Consider the following 22,175-nt stretch of genomic DNA (forward strand, 5'->3'; position numbering starts at 1 on the left):
TTTTAAAATCATACAAGGCAAAGGAGCTACAGAAAAGATAAAATGTATTAATCTTTCAGCTTACCTTTTCAATAAGCAGTTTCTTGCTCATTGATATGCACTTATTTAATCGTTCCTTGTATTTTTCAAGTAATTTTTGTTGTTCATCTATTTGCCGCCTGAGATCACAGTTAGCCTAAAGTATAGTAGAAAATTAAAAGGTCTAGAATTTAGTGTATATTCGACACTTTGAAATATGTATTTTATAATTTAAGTCACTGTGGATTACAAAGTTCTTCATAATTGGGTTTCTAGCATGCAACATTTCAACACCATTGTCCACTTCCCTCTACCAATGGCCCCTGTTTCCCTCCCACCCAGCAGTCTGAGTACATGAGAAGCAATTTTAAAATTTAATTTTTGGCACTGGGTTTACAGTACTGTTACTGACAGGGTTTCATGTAATCACTTTACCACCTTCCTATACCCTCTCCTCCTCTCAGCTGAACACTTCCCTCCACTGCTGTCCTACTGGCCCTTACCCCTATGCTTCCTACTATAAACAATTTTTATGTTCTTTGTTTCTACTGCTTTTGGGCATTTGGTATTCCCCTATGTTTCTTTATATTCTGCATATGAGAGAGATCATAGTGGCACTTTAAATATTTTATATTGTGGAGTTCACGTACAATTCAATCAGCTTAATCAATGCTGAATAAATAGCAGTACTCCTACATTAAAAAAAATTTTGTTTTGTGTAAATTACATAAAAAATTGGTTAAAATTATATATAAAAATTAAATACCTGCTTAGCAGGAGATAACATACTTAAATGCTGTTTAATTATACAGCAGAAAGCATGTAAAATTTGTATGTACACACACCATGTGTTCAAAACCTCTTATTAAGTTATACAAAGTTAGCTAAATAAAAGTACATTACCCTTACTTTAGTTCAGTTTTCTTATTTTTGAAACAGGGATGGGTCAGGGAGAGAGCTCAACAGGCTAGAGTGGATGATTTGCCTACAGAAGCCCTGGTTTTAATCTCTGGCACCTGAACCCACCAAGTGGAAACAACAAAAATCTTTTTGAAATAAATAAAAGTAACATTTTCCTCATTTAGTTAAAAATGAAATACAGGGTCAGGAATGGAACTGTGGGAGAGCACCTGCCTTGATTGCATAAGGACTTGGGGTTTAATCCCCCTGCACTGCAAAAACAAAAACAACCTCACCCCCTCCACAAAATGAAACCAACACACACACAAAAAAAAAACCCATCAAAAACATGAAAAAAAAAACCCTGAAATATGATCTATAAACTATCTAACAGTAAAAATACGTGAGCTTTGGAGTGGGGTAAAGATGGCTGTGAGCACCCCTGGGGCATTAGCACAAAGAAAGCATAGACAATGAAGAGAGCATAGCACCCTGCAAAGGTGAGAACACTGTCATCACAACCCTTGGGAGACACAACTCTGGAATGAAGAACTGTGAGCAAGTCCAGGGCTAAGGAGTGCTTCCCCTTAAGGAAGGAGAGTCTCAGAAGCTGAATGAGGAGAGAGAACCCCAAAGAGTCCCATAAGGATACCAGACAGAAAACACCAACCTGGGATGGGAGACTACTGAATGCAAAGGACTTACAAAACATTCATTTTTTATTTTGTTTTGTTTACTTTTTGTGTCACAACTGGTGACACTCAGAGGTTACTCCTGACTCGACATTCAGGAATTACTTCTGGTGGTGCTCGGAAGACCATATGTGATGCCATGAATCAGACTCCGGTTGGCCATATGCAAGGCAAACGCCCTACCTGATGTACTATGGCTTCAGAACATTCGTTTCTCAACCAGCACATGCTAAGAGAAAAACAATCTCAGGGCTCATTGAGTTCAACACGTAGACTGCCACTCCTGGGAACACCACAGCCAGCCTTCACTTAGGTGCACCACTTCAAGAGAGGTGCCATCTCAGTAACACCTGAGAGGTTTGTTGCCTGAGTTGACAGGGTCCTGTCCAACAGACAGGTTCCAGTTGGGTGTTCAGTTTTCTCACAGAATTCAGCTTTGTACTGATACTCAGGTGTCTTAGAGTCCCTGGACTTTTGTTAAACTCAACAAAAAGTGCCACCACCTAATGAGTTCCATCCAGGAGGGTCTCAGCACCCTTAGACTCACTGTTTCAGGTTCAACCCAGGTTCCAGCTGCCATTCAACCTGGCAAACCCACCCAAGTTCCAGCTGCCATTCAACCTGGCAAACTCAGAGCTGCAGCCAGTTCAGAATCAGAGAGAGCTCCCAATGAGCAAGTGCACCAGAATTAACCCCCAATCTAAGCTGGAGTGTACCGAGTGAAAAGGATCCAAAGGGTCTAGTTCTGTTCCTATACCTACTGTGTCACGGAGAATGGAAACAGGCAGTGCCCAGCACAGACAGGATGCATGCAGGTCTCCCAGGCAATAGTTGGGAGCTAACATTCCTGAGAAAGCAAGGGGGAGGTGCCACCTTCAAAGAGGTACTGGCAAATACAAAAATTCCCCAGTAGCCATAAAGATCAGCTTGTTAAACATAAGTTATTGGGTACACATGACCACATCTCTGGTCACTAGACAACTTAGATGGGCTGAGACACCACATACTAGTAGACACCAATAACTGCAAACCCAAGGCCAGAGGGTTAGCTAGACTTTCGTGTCATAGTAGCTACTAGGCACAGGTGCCACAATTCCCTCTAGTCATCCAAATATACATAAAGCAGAGCCACAGGCAGCTGACTGATGTTAACAAGCACTTAAGAAATTTTCACAAAGCATTTGTGACTGCCAGAAATTAGTAAAATTATAAGGCACTGAATTAATACCGAGAACACTAGATTGCTGCACAGAATACCAGAAACTCAAGAGCTCTATCCTTAGATCCCACTAAGCACCAGGAATACTGGGGAAAAAAAAAGAAAGAAAAAAATTCAGTTCCACTAAGAAATGGGGACAGAAGCACAAGGAAAGTCCTTCAGTACATCAGAACTTTTCATACTGTCTGACAATCATTTAAGAGCAATAATCTTCTCAATGTTTAGTGAGCTGAGAAAAAAAATCACTAAAACAGATTAAATAAACCTGAAAAACTGATGGAAAAGAATTAAGGAATTCACTGAAACAATTGAAAAAACTAAAGAAAACACAGCAACAGAACGTTTTTGGTAGAAAATAGAATGAGTGGCCTTAAGGGCAAGATATAATGCAGCATCAAAACAAGAGGAATGGGGCTGGCACTGTATAAGAGGTTAAGAGGTTTGCCTTTGAGGCACCTGAGCCAAGTTCAATCCCTGGCACTGCATATGGCTCCTCAGGCATCACTGGGGGATTATTCCTGAGCAAAGAGCTGGAAGTAGCTTCTGAGCACTGTCAAGGGTAGCCCCAAAACCAACAGAACAATACAAAACACAAATTCTAAAGAAGAGGGAAAAAAGAAAGAGAAAAGTACAGTGGTAGAAGAGATAAATAGTTGAGAACCATCCCAGTTTAAGGGAGACCTGTGCACTGACCCAGGAGACCCAAAGAGTACCCAAAAGAAAAAACAAACCCAGGAAAACAAGCCATACTATATAAAAATAGTGACTGTCACTGTCCTCCCGTTGTTCATCGATTTGCTCGAGCGGGCCCAGTAACATCTCCATTGTGACAACTGTTACTGTGTTTGGCATATCGAATACGTCACAGGGAGCTTGCCAGGCTTTGTCGTGCGGGCAAGATACTCTCGGCAGCTTGCCAGGCTCTCCAAGAGGGGTAGAGGAATCGAACTAGGGTCGGCCATGTTGGCCTCTGGCAAGGCAAACGCCCTACCTACCTGCTGTGCTATCGCTCCAGCCCATAAAAATGGTTAAGAACCAAAAAGAGACTCCATAAGGTAGCAAGAGAGAAGTAATGTCTCAAATATAAGGAAAATAATACAAAACACAGATTTCTCAGATGAAACTCTAAATATGAGAAGCAAATGGAATGATAAAGCTACTGAGAGAAAAGAATCTGCAACCAAGAAAGAATGTGCTACACTGCAAGGGGATCACTTACATCTGAGTTATAAAAACCTTCTCAAACAGCAGCTCAAACGATTTGCTGCATCTAAAACACCTCTGTAAGGAATAGTTATTAGGCTTCTACTGAAAAAGAAAAGGCTGAATGACAAAAATGACCAAAATCTGCACAGAAATATGGCAACCAATCACTGAATTCTCCAATCAAAAAGCACAGAGCAGCTGGATGGGTCTGGAAACAAAATCACAACTTTTCACTGACCACAGAAGACACTTGAATTTTCACAAGTAACACCAGTTAAGAATGAAGGCTGTGCCACACTCAAGGCCACTTCCCACACGCTCAGGTCGAGCCCCACGCATGAGTGAAGTCCGACAAAACCCAGGTAATGCAGAACTTTGTGACCTTGGACCTTGGGCTCAATGAACCGGGAGTAGAGATCCCTCTGCCCATTTCCCCCAGTCTCTGGCAACCCAGGTCATGCCCATAAGCTACATCCTCCCAGCGCCAGACAATCTTGTCATCGGCCACTGTCCAGATCACATGGCTTTTTCTCCTGGAAGGGTGCACAACATGAAGCCTGCCACAGCCATGACACCGGACACCGCACCAGGCTGTTTCACTTGGGGCGCCCCAGAGGGATGCAGGTGAGAGCCCTCCCTGCCCCAAGGGACCCGGCTCCAGCAGCTGAAAATCTCCAGAATTGAACCATCGCCGTGCTTGAGGCTGCTCCCAATACGCTTGACCTGAGCTTCATACATGAGTGAAAGTATTTCTGGACACATCATAAGACACTACCTACCCATTCTTGATTAGTATCACACCACAAATAGTAGGCAACAAATCATAGAGGGAAATATACATATATGCACATATACATATTTTTAGATACACACAAAAGCTCACATCAATCAGTCTTTAACAACATGTTAGTAAAGTAAAGGTAAAGGCCCTCCCGTTGATCGTCGATTTGCTCGAGCGGGCCCAGTAACGTCTCCATTGGAGACTTTGTTGTTACTGTGTCTGGCATATCGAATACTCTCGGTAGCTTGCCGGGCTCTCTGAGAGGGGCGGAGGAATCGAACTCGGGTCGGCCATGTTGGCCGCTTGTAAGGCGAACGCCCTACCCGCTGTGCTATCGCTCCAGCCCCAACACACACAACAACATGTTAGTGATATTCTAAAGAATATCTTAATGGTCCCTGACAAAATTGAACAATCTTCACAGTTTCCCCTAAAATTTTTTGTAGCATTTTCAGCGGTTTTTCATAATAGATGATACAAAATATATTATTTTGTTTGTGCTTTGGGACAGGCTTGGGGCTCGAGACAGAAACATCCCAAATTTAGTGGTGAGAAGGTGTAATGGTGGTGGGATTGGTGTTTGAATATTAAATGTAATCAAATATTATGAACTACCTTATAAAATAAAAAAATTAAAAAACAAAATAAGAATGAAGGCTGTCTGTCTCATGAAATGGGGGAGAAGGCAGCTAGAAGAGAAGGGATCACTAAGTCGATGATGGTTGGAATGATCGTTCAGAATGTGAGATGTGTACTGAAAGTAGATAAAGGACCAAACGTAACAGCCTCTCACTATCTGTATTGCAAACCATAATGCCCAAAAGTAGAGCTAGAGTATGGGGGAAATTGTCTGCTATAGAGGCAGGGGGAGGGTTGGGATGTGGGGGGAATCCTGGGGGACACTGGTGGTGGAAAGTGTGCACTGGTGGAGGGATGGGTGTTTGATCATTGTATGACTGAAACTCAAACATGAAAATTTTGTAGGTGTTGCTCACATTGATTCAATTAAAAAAATAGTTAATTACTCAAAAAAAGAATGAAGGCTGTAAAATAATCATAATTATAAAAACAGGTTAATCCTAATTATAAAAACAAACATGATAATCCATAACTGTATTAGATCAAATAGCAATCAAGTTAAAGAGAATAAAGAGGAATGGAAATTACATACTGACTAAAGGGTCAGTAGATCAAGAGGATTTAACTCTTTAATATAAATGTACTGAATAAAGAGGCAAAAAAGTGATAAGGCAACTGCTAACAGACCTGAGGAGATAGGTCAACAGCAACATAATAGTTGAAGTACGAAACTTTTAACACCCTACTTTTGTCATTGGACAGATCAACTAGAGAGCAATCAATAAAGAAACAAGAGTCCTAAGTGAGGAATTGGAAAAAATTGGGACTAAGATATATGTACAGGATCCTCCAACTCCAAAAGCAGAATGCACATTCTTGTACAATGCAAATGGAACATTCTCCAGGACTGATCACATTCCGAGGCACAATTTTACTGTCTATAAAGTTACAAAAATAAAAATTCTACCAACTTCAGAATCACAATATGGCAAAGCCTGGCAAGCTCCCCATGACGTATTTGATATGCCAAAAACAGTAACAACAAGTCTCACAATTTGTTGTGAGACGTTACTGGTGCCCGCTTGAGCAAATCGATGAACAACAGTAGGACAGTGCTATAGTGCTAATTATAAAAATAAGGCTTGGGAAAGCCCCAACAGTCGGAAAGCAGACAAAATATTATCAAACAACTAGATGATCAAAGAGGAAAATCAAAGAAGAAACAAACATTCCCTGACATGAATGAGAGTCAAGATGTAAGCTATCAGAACCTGAGACACAGCAAAAGCAATTACGAAGGGGATTCAAAGAAATACTGGCTTACATTAAGGAAATAAAAAGTTTAAATCAATAAGCCAACCTCACAGCATGAGAAACTAGAAAGAGAACAAGTGAATACCAAACTAAATAGAAGGAATAAACATCATAGCAGAAATAAATTATATAGGGGCTGGAGTGATAGCACAGCGGGTAGGGCATTTGCCTTGCACATGGCCAACCCGGGTTCGATTCCCAGCATCCCATATGGTCCCTGGGGCACCGCCAGGAGTAATTCTTGAGTGCATGAGCCAGGAGTAACCCCCTGTGCATTGCCGGGTGTGACCCAAGAAGAAAAAAAAAAGAAATAAATTATATAGAAATAAAACAATGCAAAGGGTCAATGAAACCAGGACATGGTTTTTCAAAGAATAAACAAAATTGACAAACCCTTAGCTAGACTCACAAGGACAAGAGAAATCTCAAATAAGATCACAGGTAAAAAGAAAGAAATTACAACACCTGAGAATTACAAAAGATCACAAGAGGTTACTATGAACAACTTTAAACCACTAAACTGGAGACCTTGAAGATGTTGTCATTACAACATCCCATGGAATCAGGAGGAAGAAAACCTGAACAGACCAATCGCAAGGAAACTGAAACAGTTATTAAAAACATCCCAATAACAGAAGTGTTGGTCCAGATGGGCTCACTACTTACAGAGTTCTACCAGAACGTCAATGAATTCAATGTTGTTGAAATTTTGATGAGTATTGCATTTGATTGCACATAATGTATTAGGTAGGATGGTTGTTTTGATAGTGCTCAATCTTCCAGTCCATGAACAGAAAATATTTTTCCATATTCTGGTTTCCTCTTCTATTCTTTCAATAGTGACTTAACCACTTTCAATGTCAATGTATACATTTTCACACCTTTCATTACATTGATTCCAAGGAATCTGATGTTTGGGGATATTATTTTAAATAGGGGTGAGGAGTAGAGTTACATTACAGCAGATAAGGCACTGGCCTTGCATGCAGCTGACCCAGGTTTAATCCCTGGCACCAAATACAGTATCCTGTGCACAGCCTGGAGTGATCCTTGAGTGTAAAGCACAGTATAAGGCCAAGCACCACTGGGTATGGCCCCAAACAAAACAAATCTGGTGTTTTGTTTTTTTTCTTTAAAGGACATGGGTTTGATGCTAAGCATACATGGTCCCTCAACACTCTTAGGGGTAACCTGTAGGTACAGAGTCAGAAGTAATCCCTGAACACCTCCTTGAGTGGTCCAAAAACCCAAAGTTGGGGTGGGGGTGGTGGATAGGGGGAGGAGGTAGGGAATCAACTGAGAACGAATAATGAGCAAAAATCATGATCAGCTTTTTACAGAAAAAATGGCTATTAAACATTCTGAATGATGCACAAACAAAAAATACATAATAAAAGTAAATTACATCTATCAACTGGAGTAAAAAATAAATAAAATTTGATTATAGGGCCAAGACATAATATTGCTGGTAAGGCACTTGTTTTGTATGCAGCTGACCCTAATCTTGTCCCAGTATCATATGGTACCCTAAGCCCCGCCAGGAGTGATCCCTGAACACAGTGTGATCCTCAATGGGGCTGGAGTAATAGCACAGTGGGTAGGGCCATTTGGATTGCATGTGGCCTACCTGGATTTGACATCCAGCACCCCATAATGTCCCCTATACTCATCAGGAGTGATCTCTGAGCATAAAGCCAGGAGTAAGTCCTGAGCTATGCCAGTTGTGGTGCCAAAATAAATTAAAAACAAAACCCAAAAATACTTTTTAAAAAACTGTAACAAGTCTATGCAAGAATAATGAGAAACAGAATAATCTGGTGTCAATGCTGATAAAGTGTATAGTGATCAAAAAACAAAATATGCTAGCGGGACAGAGCGCACTGGGTAAGTGCTTGCCTTGCATACAAGTGACCTCAAGTTCAATCCCTGGCACTGCAAAGGGCATGCCCTCTGGTCCAAGCCACATGAGATCCTTGATCACACACCCAGGAGAAAGCCTTAGGAGCAGCTGGGTGTGGCCCCCGAATACAATAAAAATTAGGCATTATATGCAGAGCCCAGTAGCTTGCAGCAGAAAAGTGAACGGATTATGCATATCCATGCCACCAGGTCTGCCCGGAGGGGAAAGGGTGTTGGTCCCTTCCGCCTTCTTCCCTCTGGAAAGAAAGATGGCAGCCGCTTGGAAGCTTTGTGGAAAGCCAGGTATGAGCTGGTGGTGGTGAGGCGACTAAAACCTCATGGGACTTGGGGGGTGGGGGGGTGTTTCCGGCTCGTCCTTCACGCCCTACCGAGGTCACCAGTTGCCCCCCTCGAGCGGCTCTCCTGCACGACCACGGCTCCAAAGTACAGAAACCAATCTCTTTATCTGACTCTCAGCAGAAATACTTCCAGAGTTAATAAGTAAAATAGCAGAAACCCAAAACCAAGCGGCCGCACGACATCATTTAATTCTTGAACCCAGCTGTAGAAAGCAAATCATTTCACAATGCTTTTTCAGCATGTCTGATTTGGGGATGTAAACTCTAAATAATTATGGTGCATCTTTTATCGAAACAATGAATCTACTCAAAGTAGATAGAATGTTAACTAGAATTCATCTGCCTCACAGCCATTGGGAGGATTGGGGTGGTGGGGGTTTACTGGGGTTCTTCGTGGTGAAAAATAAGTACTGGTAAAGGGAAATGTGTTTGATATTTGCATGACCGAGACCTAAACCTGAAAGCTTTGTAACTTTTCCCACAGTGATTCAATAAATAAATAAATTTTAAAAAATTAGGCATTATAAAGTATAGCTGAAGATGTACATGATCTGGCTATGCCTTTAAAGCATATTCCATAAAGAAACTGTTCCATATTTACCCTGTAATACATGCGTAGGAATATTTTCAGCAGAACCATTAACACAATGCCAAAATTGGAAGATATTTTATAGTATAGCCATGCTTTACTATGAGCGAAATATACATCCTGCATTATAATCACATAAGTTTAATGAAGAAAAGCAGAAAGGGCAACTGGAATGTAATTTTGCTTCCTAAAAATTAAAAAAAACCTGAGATAATGCTATTAAGAATGTATATAGCTAGAGAGATAGTATAGGGCTTAAGGTGCTTGTCTTGTGTACAGCCAATCCTATATCCATCCCTGGTATCACATATGGTCGCCAAGAGCACTGCCAGGAGTAAGCCATGAGCACACCCAGATGTGTTTCAAAATACCAAAACCAAAACAAAGAATGTATATACACAGCTAATAATTTCATGTATACAAAGGCAATGATAAATAGAAAACTTAGAGTAACAGTAAATGAATGGGAGGAGTATGATAGGATCAGGGAACACACTGGAAGCTGCAAAAGTACCTGGCTACTATTAGAGATATATAGTGTTGGATTATAAGTGTTAACTTTACAGTATTTCTACATCAATATTCCTTGATGCTAACTAAAATTAAAATTATAAGGAAAAACTTTTATAACTAAATGCCCAAGTGTTAAATCATATCAGTTTAACAGAACCCTCGAGTTTATAAAGTATCTCTCTAGAATACAGTATGACTGAAACCCAATTATGAAAAACTTTGTAACTATTTATCTCACTGTGTAAAGTAAGTAAAGTAAAGGCCCTCCCGTTGATCATCGATTTGCTCCAGCGGGCCCAGTAACGTCTCCATTGGAGACTTTGTTGTTACTGTGTCTGGCATGTCAAATACTCTCGGTAGATTGCCGGGCTCTCCGAGAGGGGCGGAGGAATCGAACTCGGGTCGGCCATGTTGGCTGCGTGCAAGGCAAACGCCCTACCCGCTGTGCTATCGCTCCAGCCCCATCTCACTGTGATTCAATAAAAAATGTGTCTATATATATATAATCTTATCTAAAAAAAAAGTATCTCTCACTTTCTGGTGATTTTAACAAGCAGCAAATGATAAGAACCACAGCTGTTTCATACCTTACTCTCGATATTTTGCAATGTCTTTTTTTTTTAATTTTTATTTTTTTTTGCTTTTTTTGGGTCACATCCGGTGATTCGCAGGAGTTATTCCTGGTTCATAAAGGTAAAGGTAAAGGCCCTCCCGTTGATCGTCGATTTGCTCGAGCAGGCCCAGTAACGTCTCCATTGGAGACTTTGTTGTTACTGTGTCTGGCATGTCAAATACTCTCGGTAGATTGCCGGGCTCTCCGAGAGGGGCGGAGGAATCGAACTTGGGTCGGCCATGTTGGCTGCGTGCAAGGCAAACGCCCTACCCGCTGTGTTATCGCTCCAGCCCCATCTCACTGTGATTCAATAAAAAAAGTGTCTATATATATATATATATATATATATATAATCTTATCTAAAAAAAAAGTATCTCTCACTTTCTGGTGATTTTAACAAGCAGCAAATGATAAGAACCACAGCTGTTTCATACCTTACTCTCGATATTTTGCAATGTCTTTTTTTTTTATTTTTATTTTTTTTTGCTTTTTTTGGGTCACATCCGGTGATTCACAGGAGTTATTCCTGGTTCATAAAGGTAAAGGTAAAGGCCCTCCCGTTGATCGTTGATTTGCTCGAGCGGGCCCAGTAACGTCTCCATTGGAGACTTTGTTGTTACTGTGTCTGGCATATTGAATATTCTCGGTAGCTTGCCGGGCTCTCCGAGAGGGGCAGAGGAATCGAACTCGGGTCGGCAATGTTGGCCGCTTGTAAGGCGAACGCCCTACCGCTGTGCTATCGCTGCACTCAGGAATCTCTCCTGGCAGTGCTCGGGGGACCATATGGGATGCTGGGAATCGAACCTGGGTTGGCTGCGTGCAAGGCAAACGCTGTACCCGCTGTGCTATTGCTCCAGCCCTTGCAGTGTCTTTTAAATAAAGTTTTCAGCTAAAAATCTCACAGGATCAAATGTTGTATTTCTAAAAAATTAACTTTCAAAATAACATAAAATGGATGTCCTGTCATAGCTGATCCAATAAAAATAACTTATACTAGCGTCTTCCGACATTTTCAACTATTTCTCAATTTGAAGAGCTCTCATAAAATAATTCTCATTTTAATATAATTTTTCTAGTTGTTGCAAGGGCCACACTTGATGGTGCTCAGGGTCTTAAACATGGACAATTAAGAACTCTATCACTTAAACCACATCCTACACCTCATTTTTATTTTTAAGTTTATATGTTTAATCATGCCCTTATACAATCAAAAAAGCTTATTTTTTACCCTAGCTATAGTCCTTTTGTTTCTCTAACCAGCAGTTTCTAAATTATCTCACAAAAAATATTTACTCATTTCCCCACCTCCTTGACATATTACTTACCCTGAGCAAGTCATCTATGCGACCTTCCTTCTTTTCTAGATCCTGATTTTTATTACTTTCTAATGCTGCTAATTTCAGCATTGTGAGATCAGTCTAAATAAAAGAAAGCTATTTTATTATCCCCATTATTGCAAGCAAACATAAAATTTTATTCTGATTCTAAAGAGGAAAAAAATTATTTTTGTGTGTAGCTAAGCACACTTTTAATAACTTTCAAAGTTCCAGTACAACAAGTTTACATAGAAATATTTAGAGGGTTACTAATTTTTTTAGGATATTAATATGTTGCCTTTTATTATAATTCAACATAACCATTGCTATACACTATCAACTATAGCCAATTTTTGAATGTGCAAAAAATTCCCATCAGCTGTACAGTAACTGAAAGTACTGGTAATTAGAGTCTAAAGATCACCCCCAAATTTAACGTTTTCATTTATGTTTTGTTTTAACAGTCTGAAACTGATGTGACATAGTGTTTAACAGAAATAGGTAACTGAGGTAGTATAGCAAAAGATCTAGTCTCCCAATTCTTAGTCTGGGGACAGAGTTATCTATACACCTTAACATGTTAAAAATTAAAGTGAGAAAATCAGTATTCTAAACTCATAAAACTAATCACAAGTTATCTGGTTTTCAAATGATTTTTTGTGAGTGTAAAGATAATGAATATAGAAAGACTCCCAAAAGAACAGCTCTAATGTCCACTTATAATGAGCATAACATCTTTAGGAAGATATAAAATATATGTATATGGACGCTAAATACAAAAAGAACTGATAAATGTAATTAACGTGATATGGCTATTGTGTTTATTGATCTGGTTTAAATAGCTATAATGTGTAACAAAGGACAAACTACAAGAAAAAGTAGATATTTCAAAATGCTCAACTCCTAAAAACTGGCAATTAATTTTATTGATATATAATTTTATTTTACGATGATGTGTAAAGCAAAGACACTGCAGCTCTTTGTACGAAACTATTCACAGCTTTCTCAGAAGTCATGCAAAGAAATGTCAATTACTATTTACCTGAGTAATTTTAAAAGATAACTGCTTTGGTTGTAAAATAGGGTGGTCCCCAAAAGCTAATGCAGTAGGAGAAGGGCTATTCGGTCGAACCTTTAAAAATTATTAAAATATTTACATTAGTAAGGGCTTCAGCTTAGCAGTAACTACTTAATGTTTCTTGAATTTTTATCAGAGTAACAACTTAAGCCAAACATAATTAAATTATTAAAACTTTATCATCACTATTCAACAAGAAATCATCGAGTACCTCTCTTATATTGACACCCTCAACAAAAAGTGATTTTGTCTATAAAAAAACTTAATGCTTTCAATATGTCAGGGCAAAGGAAAAATAAATTATTTTCAAACAAAATATTGAAAACAGCCTCACGGTTTACAGGCAGGACAATAGTAATGTCTAACCATTACGTAGTATATTGTTAAATTATTGGTGAATGTCATGGTTCACCTAGCCAGTTTTAAAACATATTCACTGAGGGAAGCAATTATATGCCTGTATCAGTGCTACACAGTTAGTTACTGTTGAGTTGCTTACTGTTGAGTTACTAATTTTGTTAGTAAATTGTTAGTTGTACTTTACATATGATGTGTTCTAACAAACAAAATGAGTAAGACACAACTAAGTGTGTATCTGTTGACAAGGACTAGGATGCTACAGTAAAAACAGAAAACTTGGTAAGTGATAACTGAGTAATTTTTTTTTTTTTTTTGCTTTTTGGGTCACACCCAGAGATGCTCACAGGGGTTATTCCTGGCTCTGCACTCAGGAATTATTCCTGGCAGTGCTTGGGGGACCATATGGGATGCCGGGGATTGAACTCCGGTCGGCCGCGTGCAAGGCAAATGCCCTACCCGCTGTGCTATCACTCAGGCCCAATAACTGAGTAAATTTTTTAAATGTACTTTAAAATCATTGGGAATGGTACCTAGTGCCGCTGGGGAAACCTCTATTTAAAAAAAAAAAAAGCTGAAAACAGAAATTAGACATGAGTATGAGTCTATACAGAAAATTCCTTTTTAATCTCATAGGTTATAAAGGATTCCTTTACAGAAACATTATTTTCAGAACATGAATAGTTCAAAAAAAATCTTAAATTTAAGAATTTTTTCGGGTTGCAGAAGACTCAATGAACAAATATATGCTTCGCATGTATGAGGTCTTGGGTTGGATCCCTGGCACTATAAGTTCCCCAAGACTGCAAAGTATGGCAGTGCACACTGCTAGGAATAACCCTATAATAATATTTTAACAACTACTTTTTCAAATGAAGCTATAGTATATCAGATCAAATCAAATTTTATTTCACAGTATCAGTAAAAATTACATATCTTTTCAGTGCCAGAAATTTGAACCCAGGGTCTCACCCATGCAAAGCATATACTCTATAACAGACCCATATCCCCAGTCTAGAATGGTTTTTTACAAAAATAAACATTTACACACATACATTTATCAATAAAAACACAACATGAAAGTTATTCCATATAAACCAGAACTCCTGTATATAAGACTACAAATGAAAAACTTACAGATGAGGAAGGAGTGGAATGTGAATGTGAATTTTGAGGAGAACGGATTGCAGGAGGTATGCCTCTTACTGGACTTGAGCCATTCCCACCTTGGTACTAAGAACAAAAAGGAAATACTTCTATTTATAAAAATAAGTTTAGAGATATTATATCAAAGATGGCATTAAGAATATATCTTATTCTAAATTAAAACTAGGTCATTGAAAATCAAAATAAATTGTTACAGTCAAAAGTCAAAAAAAATTAACATGTTCACATGAAGATACTGGTAAATTATTATTTTCTGTTCTGTTTTTGGGCCATACTTGGTGGTGCCCAGGGCTTACTCTTGGCTCTGTGCTCAGAAATCACTCCTGGTGGGCTTAAGGGACCTATGGGGTGCCAGGGATCAAACCTGGGTCTGCTGTGTCCAAGGCAAGTGCTCTACCCACTGTATCTCTGGCCCCCAAAGCAGGATGCACTGGGGGGAGGGGCACGCTAACTGTTCAGATATCACTCCTAGTGGTCTTGGGGGACCGTATATGGTGCCAGGGATTGAACCCAGGTTAGATGCATATGAGGCCCACTTTATTCTCTCTCCAATCCTGGAAAACTATTTCAATCTCTAGTACTTAGTATACAATGCCCTGAAAGCAGTGGGCATTCAAGAGCTATTTATTTAAACTGGTGCTATTATTGGTGAGATTCTCAATGACTCAGGAACAGGAAATTCAGGAACCCAGAGGTATCATGTGGTCAACAACAGGTTGTTTAATTTTTTTAAAAAAGTATGAAAAGGAAGGAAGTCCCTTGGCTCCTCAAAAAATAATGGAGAATAAAGGAAAATAATGAAGAATAAAGAATTTTTATTACTTTATTTTTATTTCATTTGTTTATTTATTATTCATTTTTTGGGGAGGACACACCCAGTGATGCTCAGGGGTTACTCTTGGCTTTGTGCCCAGGAATTATTCCTTGTGATGCTCTGGAGACCATATGGGATGCTGGGGATTGAATTCAGGTTGGCCACGTGCAAGGAAAATATCCTACCCAAGGTACTATCTTCCCAGCCCCCCAAAAGTATTTTTTAAATGTAGCCTTTCCTCTAATTAACAAATTCTACTCTTACTCTCAATATTATTTTCACCTAAGAAGATTCTAATAGTTGTATTGTTTTATAATACAAATCTGGCACCAAAGGTGTTTTGTTTTGAAATATTACAAACTATGTAAAAATCTAATTTTACCACTGCTTATTATTTTCAGGGGCTTTTAAAATCATACCTCTACCATTCAGTCTCTATCCATGGGGCTCAAATGTTGCTGAGTGCAATAAAGCCTACAATGATAGTAGAAAGAATTTGGAACTAGAGGCTGTTAGGCTGTAAGTTCTACTATTTGTTCTTTCTTTTAGAATTTTCCCTTAGGTACCATTATTTTGTATCTCTGCTCCTCAGTTTACTCTATGTAAAACAGGGATACTAATACTTGCCTTACCTATCTCCTGGGTGGTTAAAAGCAAATACACAAAAAGTACTTGGAAATTATGTGCCCCGCCAATGTATTGGTTTGGTTTTTGGGGACCACTTGGGAGTGCATGGGAGTCACTACTCTCAGAGGTACTGAAGGAACCATGAAGTGCCAGGGATCTAACCCTAGACTCTCAGATGCAAAGACATGCACTCAGCCAATTACATGTCTCTGGCCCTGCCCTGTTAATGTAAAGAAAAATTTAATATTCCCAGAAAGACAGGGCATTACACAGTACTGAAGCACGGCTCTAACCAGAGTAGATAATCAAAAGATGATTTTGAGGACAGAGAAACAGTACAGAGGTTAATGTGGTTACCCTGCATACAGCCAACCCTGGTTCTATTCCAGCATTGCCAATAGTACCCTGAGCACTGACAAAATTAATTCCGGAGTACAGAGCCAGCAATAAACCTTGAGCACTGCCAGGCATGGCCCAAGATCACCTATTCCTCAAATGACACTGTGCATTAAAGAATTTTTTTCAGTATATAAGCAGAGTTTGTACCAAGAACTGGAGATATTCCTCAATGAACTTACTTCAAAATAGTCGCTAATTTTGTGGCCACGTCCCCCAATACTTTTTCCTAAAATATAAGAGTAAAAAGTTTTATAAAGCCAGTCATCATCATTATCAGAATAAAAAATTTAGTGCTAACTAAATTTCCTTAAGACACATGAAAGTCACACATTTAAGAAAAATATGGTACTTCAGATGGGTAGTGATAAACAGTGAAAGAATATTGAGTCCTCAAAGAGTCTGATAACAATTCCAGAAATCCAAAAATCAAATGATACAATTCACTAAGAAAGTAGATGTTTTAAAGCCCCAATTACAGAAAATCAAATAAATGACACTAAAGCATTTTTAAAACATTCAGTTTAACATCTATTAAATTCATAAAAGTGAATCAATATATTAAAAAAAAGGTAGCAGCTACATCACTGACAAATATATTCATAACTTAGCAATAAAATAAAAACACTGGTTTGGGGAGGGAGATTAAATGAAGTGTTAAGGGCACATGCATATGCCTGATTCAGCTTGATTCCTAGCACCACATGTTGCCCTAGCATTACAGGATGCAACCCTGTAGGTCCCCAGTACTACTTCGGTGACTTGGATATTGCTGGCACCATAGAGCTGGGCTTCAGCGATCTCAGATGCAGGCCCAATTGGCTGAGACTCAACACTGGGCCCTTGGACCTCCTGAGTGCCTCGTGGGAAAAAACCATCCCAAATAAAAAGATACAAACACTGGTTTAACACAGACCCATAACATGCATTAATTTAAATGCTACTTATAGTAACAGTCTAAGAATTAGTGTTTCCAAAGTAATAGGTTTTTAAATAAACAACCTTAATTATTTTAATTCAGATACTAGTGGTTTACAATAATATAAGTTTCAGGCAACCTACATATCAAATATTTTTTATATTAAAACATTGATGAAGTACTCCAAATCATTACGGAACACAACTCCTTAATGAAAAGCTGTTCTCTAATATAAAACTCTTCACAAGTCTCATAAGCACTAATTAAGAACTTGCTTGATATATGTATGTATATATATATATATGCATATATATTTAAAATTTGGAAATCCTTATGTGGACTAGAACTACTATGAAACATGATTTCTTCCAACTGCAAAAGATAAACTAAGAATACCAGGAATTCAATACTGACTTACACTTATCCACTTACTTTATTCAATGGATAACTGCTCAAGCAGTTGCACGTATATACATGCCAGTTATTACTAAATAATATACATTCACAAATTCAACACCTTAAATTTCTTCTTGGAACAATATAGAGAAATTTTTAATAGCAGGTACTCAGAACTTATAAATGATATGAAGAAATTTAGAACAATTGTTTTGTACAATTCAAGCAAGGACTGTAAAGGTTCCTATCAAGAAACTGCCTTTTGCCTAAAACACCTTTTCTACAGATTTTAAAGAGGTGCAATTTCTTTTTTTAATGGAGATTTTTGTTTCCTAGTCAAAAGGTCTTTCTCCAACTGAACCCAAATTTGTTCAATTATCATCTTCTACCTTACAAAGCATACGTAACTTCAGGGTAAGCTAACTATTATGGTATCCATTTTTAGTTTCCTTTCTTCCCTCCTTTTTCTTAGAAATCCTTTTTCTTCAGGTATTATCTGGCTCTCCACATAGCCTCTAAGGATAACGACTCATTTTCAGTTTCAGGAATGGGCCTGACTTTTGTAATGGCAATATATATCTTTGTTGAGTTTAAGAAGTTTTGAAATGGACACATGACCCAATTCTAGTCAGTAAGATGATAGTGAAGAAGTCTAAGATGTTTAAGAGAGGAGAAAAAGAAACACAGAAAGTCAGACTCTCAAAAGTAAATACAAGTGAGGAAAGCAGTAAGGAATTACAATTGAGGAAAGTAAATTTATTTAAAAGGAGGCAATCATCCCATAATCTATAAGAAAACTAGCCAATTTTGTAGATGGCATACAACCAAGAAAAAAATGTGGGCTCTTTTTTTAAATTTGAGGATGAGGGGTGTAAGGGTCTCTAAAGTAGTGCAAAGAGGGCCCAGGGACCACTCCTGGTAATTTTCAGTCAACTGGGCCAGGAACTTATTGATCAAGCCTGAGGATGTAGTGGTACTTGGCACTGGAGACCACCAAAGCCCCAGCTGTGGTGCTCAGGGGCTGCCAGGTATGTACCCATCTATGCGAGGGAGGCATAGGTAGTAATGGGGATCGAACTTGAGTCTTACATGCACCCTAATCTTTGCTCTATCTCTCAGTACCAAAACTACGGGTTCATTGAGATTTAAGCTGAGTCATCTAATCCTGAAGCTACATTTGGAAAGTTACATTTGGAACTTGCTTTTAAATGAGGTGGTATTTCAGTTTGTATTTTACAGCTGAAACTACCATCACTAATACATCTTTATACTAAATGAAATTTCAAGTCCATTAGCCACTCTTAATGAAGTACCAAGAACCAAAAAGGAGGTCAGAATAGACCGAGAAACAAAGTGCTACACAGGTAGAATAAAAGGGCTAGTATGAGGGGCTAGAGAGGGAGCAGTGGGAAGCGCACTTGCCCTGTACGCGGCTGACCTGAGATTGATCCCTGGCATCCCATATGGTCCCCTGAGCCCCACAAGGATAATTTGTGAATGCAGAGCCAGTAGTAACCCCTGATCATCACTGGAAGTGGCCCATTGCTCTTACCCCGCAAACACACTACACCAACCCCCCCCCAAAAAAAAGAAAGAAAAAGCACTAGAGTGAGCACTCCTTCTGAACAAAGATGGCTATAGTAAATATATTCCTTAATGCTAGTGAGATATATATGTGTATACATACACATATATAAATGTTACCAAGCCCATGGGCTCATGTACCTTGACCAGCAGTTTTTAACTGCTGAAGGTATTAAAAGGCTGAAAACAGCTGTAGCTATCTGCTGCGTTAGGGGCTGATACCAAACCACAGGTGTTGCAAGGATGAAAATAGGCTATAAGATGGGCTCTAAGCATGTAATGTATTTAAAAAAAAAGTGATTTAAGAGTTTTTTTAATTGGCTGGCCAAATGAAATAGCAATACTATTAAACTGTTCGCCTTAACAAATTTTGTAGTCTAGAGAATTTTTTTTAGTTCCTATCATAAATACAAGAGTGTAAGAGAAAATGAACAGATGTGAAAAAAAAAACGGTTTTAATAAAAGATGACCATTTTTATATAGGGAATATTTTTTAAAGAGAGACCTGAGTAAGTTTGGGTACCTGTCTATTCTTTTCCTTGAGGAGGGGAAGTTTGGCCCAGAATCAGTGGTGCTCAGGGATCATTCCTGGTACTGCTCAGAGGAGCATATGTGGTGCCAGGGTCATAATCAGGCTTACCTGCATACAAGGCAAATGCCTTACCCACTGTATAATCCCTTTGGTTCCAGGGGTACATGTTTTAAAACCAGTTTTTATCCCCAAATAAGAAATCTTTTGAATACTACATTCATATAAAGAGAGAAACATAAAAGATTAAGACAATGTTTGCCAAGTTTGGACCTGATTCTTATCTTACTAGTTCTCAAATTTAAAAACAGGAGAAATGTTAAAAACTTAATAGTAATTAAACATACTACCTGTGGTTTAAGACAATATACTATAGCTATAGAAATCACACAAAATTTATTTATTTATAATTAAGGTATTGATTGAAAATAAGAATACTTAGTTATTAAATGCCTATTTGCTTTGAAGGAAGATTTTGTTTGCTTACCCTGACTACTTTCATTCTGGTTTTCTGCTTTTCTCTTTCTTCCCCTGGATGATTCCGACTGCTTCTTCTCCGGTGTCTATAGAAAGTAAGTTAACTGAATTTTAAATTACAGTTTTAACACACAAATTGCAACCACATTATTAATTACTACAGTCAGAATGAAAATCATTTTTTTAAAAAATTATTTTTGAGTAAAAGAAGTTGATAGTGTTCATGGTATGTAAATGTGTAACTCCTTATATACAATTTACTGAGTTTTCAACTAGCAATGATTGTACTTCCAATAAATCTCATTGACTAAGATACTGTCACTGAACAAAAGCTTGCAGTTTATTTAGAAAATAAACTTCCTATGGTTTAAGCTTGTAAAATTCAAAGTACAAAAGTTCTTGTACAAATTACCTGAAATTCACATATTCAGAAATTGCCTTAAGGACGATGAAAAATCTGAGAGTAATTAGTCTTTAAAATTCTTAACTAGACAGGAAGGGGAGACAAAAAAACCACCAATTTTTTCTTATTAGTCTTCTACTATCTATACATAAACAATCTGTAAATATTGAAGTGGATGAGAGGGGATAATCAGAATAAAACCTAAACATACAATCCCTACTAAGAGGGACTACTCATCCTGATAATTATCCAATACTTTAAACGACTGAATTAAAAAAAAAAAAATCAAAACAGAGAGATCATGAAAGGAGGCTTACAAGAACACAACCACAATAACTAGTGGATTGTGGCTACTTTTATAATACAACTTTAGAATTGAGCAGATCCAGAGACTGAATGGCCCACACAACTAAAATAACTTCAGAGAAAATTTGTAGTACTGTTCTTTAAGGTTGTAGCACTGACTTAAAGGTTGTTCTAAGATTACAGCCTTGTTCTTTTGATTGATATAAGTTTTATATTAGGCTAGAATAGAGTTGTTTTTAAGTCTGACAAATTTGTGATTAATAAAATATTAGAACCAAGAGCAAAAGCATAAAGCAATGGCATGGGCCAGTAAATTCTAGAAGCTTGGCAAGTACATCTGGTGCTAGAGGAGCATAGATTAATGAATGAAATATCAAGGAAACTTAAAAAACAACCTCAAGGTTCAACCTTGAATCTCAGTAATTCAGCACTGAGTTTTTTTTTGTAGTCCCCAAACAAGGAAGAAATTTAATCCAGTTTGATGACAGAATAATTTTCTAATTAAAAAGTATGAATGAAAATATATCACTAATTCTTACTGGGAATCCATGGTCCTATTATCTTGGGGATTTTAAGTTTTCCACTGTGTTCTTCCAAGTCCTAACTGCGTTAGTTTCTCCAAATGACATGCTCTAAAAACCTACATATAGAACTAACAGGATGGGGTCTAGCAAGATAGTCCAGGGAGCAAGGCATGTGGCTTACATGCAGATGATCCTAGTTCACATGCTAGCACCCAAATGGTTCCCCAAGCATTGCCAGGAATAATCCCTGAGTGCAAAGCCAGGAGCACTGTGGGGTGTGACTCCAAAAATAAAAAGTGCTAATGGAATGAATTAATCAACTATATAGAAAGTTTGTTTGGCGGGTGGAGGAACAGTACAGTAACTAGGGCACTAGCCTTGCATGTGGCTGGCCCAGGTTCCCCGAGCACCGCCAGGACTAATCTCTGAGATCAGAGCTAGGAGTGACCCATAAGCATTGGTGGATGTGGCTCAAAAGCAAAATAAACAAGTCTGTAAAATTGTATCTGACAAACTGCCTATTTCTTTTGACATCACTAAAGAGAGATCATAAATTCCTCCTAGCTGGCAATCTGCTAAAGAGGTATGGCAGAGTTAATT

General features: G+C 38.4%; 1 protein-coding gene across 2 annotated transcripts in view; it reads right to left on the reverse strand.

The window, feature by feature from the left end:
- Nucleotides 1–22,175, reverse strand: part of TLK1 (tousled like kinase 1) — a 148,447-nt gene that overhangs the window by 42,415 nt on the left and 83,857 nt on the right. Inside the window, exons 4-9 of one of the 2 annotated variants that reach the window (XM_056110148.1) lie at nucleotides 20,353–20,428; nucleotides 16,620–16,666; nucleotides 14,571–14,666; nucleotides 13,041–13,130; nucleotides 12,008–12,100; nucleotides 65–175 (exon numbers count right to left, since the gene is read on the reverse strand). In XM_056110148.1, the coding sequence (XP_055966123.1) occupies nucleotides 65–175; nucleotides 12,008–12,100; nucleotides 13,041–13,130; nucleotides 14,571–14,666; nucleotides 16,620–16,666; nucleotides 20,353–20,428 (513 nt within the window). The remainder of the gene's footprint in view (nucleotides 1–64; nucleotides 176–12,007; nucleotides 12,101–13,040; nucleotides 13,131–14,570; nucleotides 14,667–16,619; nucleotides 16,667–20,352; nucleotides 20,429–22,175) is intronic. The other variant, XM_056110149.1, reaches the window with a different exon arrangement.

Source organism: Sorex fumeus, unplaced genomic scaffold, assembly GCF_029834395.1.
Source record: "Sorex fumeus unplaced genomic scaffold, SorFum_2.1 ptg000009l, whole genome shotgun sequence".
Taxonomy (NCBI): domain Eukaryota; kingdom Metazoa; phylum Chordata; class Mammalia; order Eulipotyphla; family Soricidae; genus Sorex; species Sorex fumeus.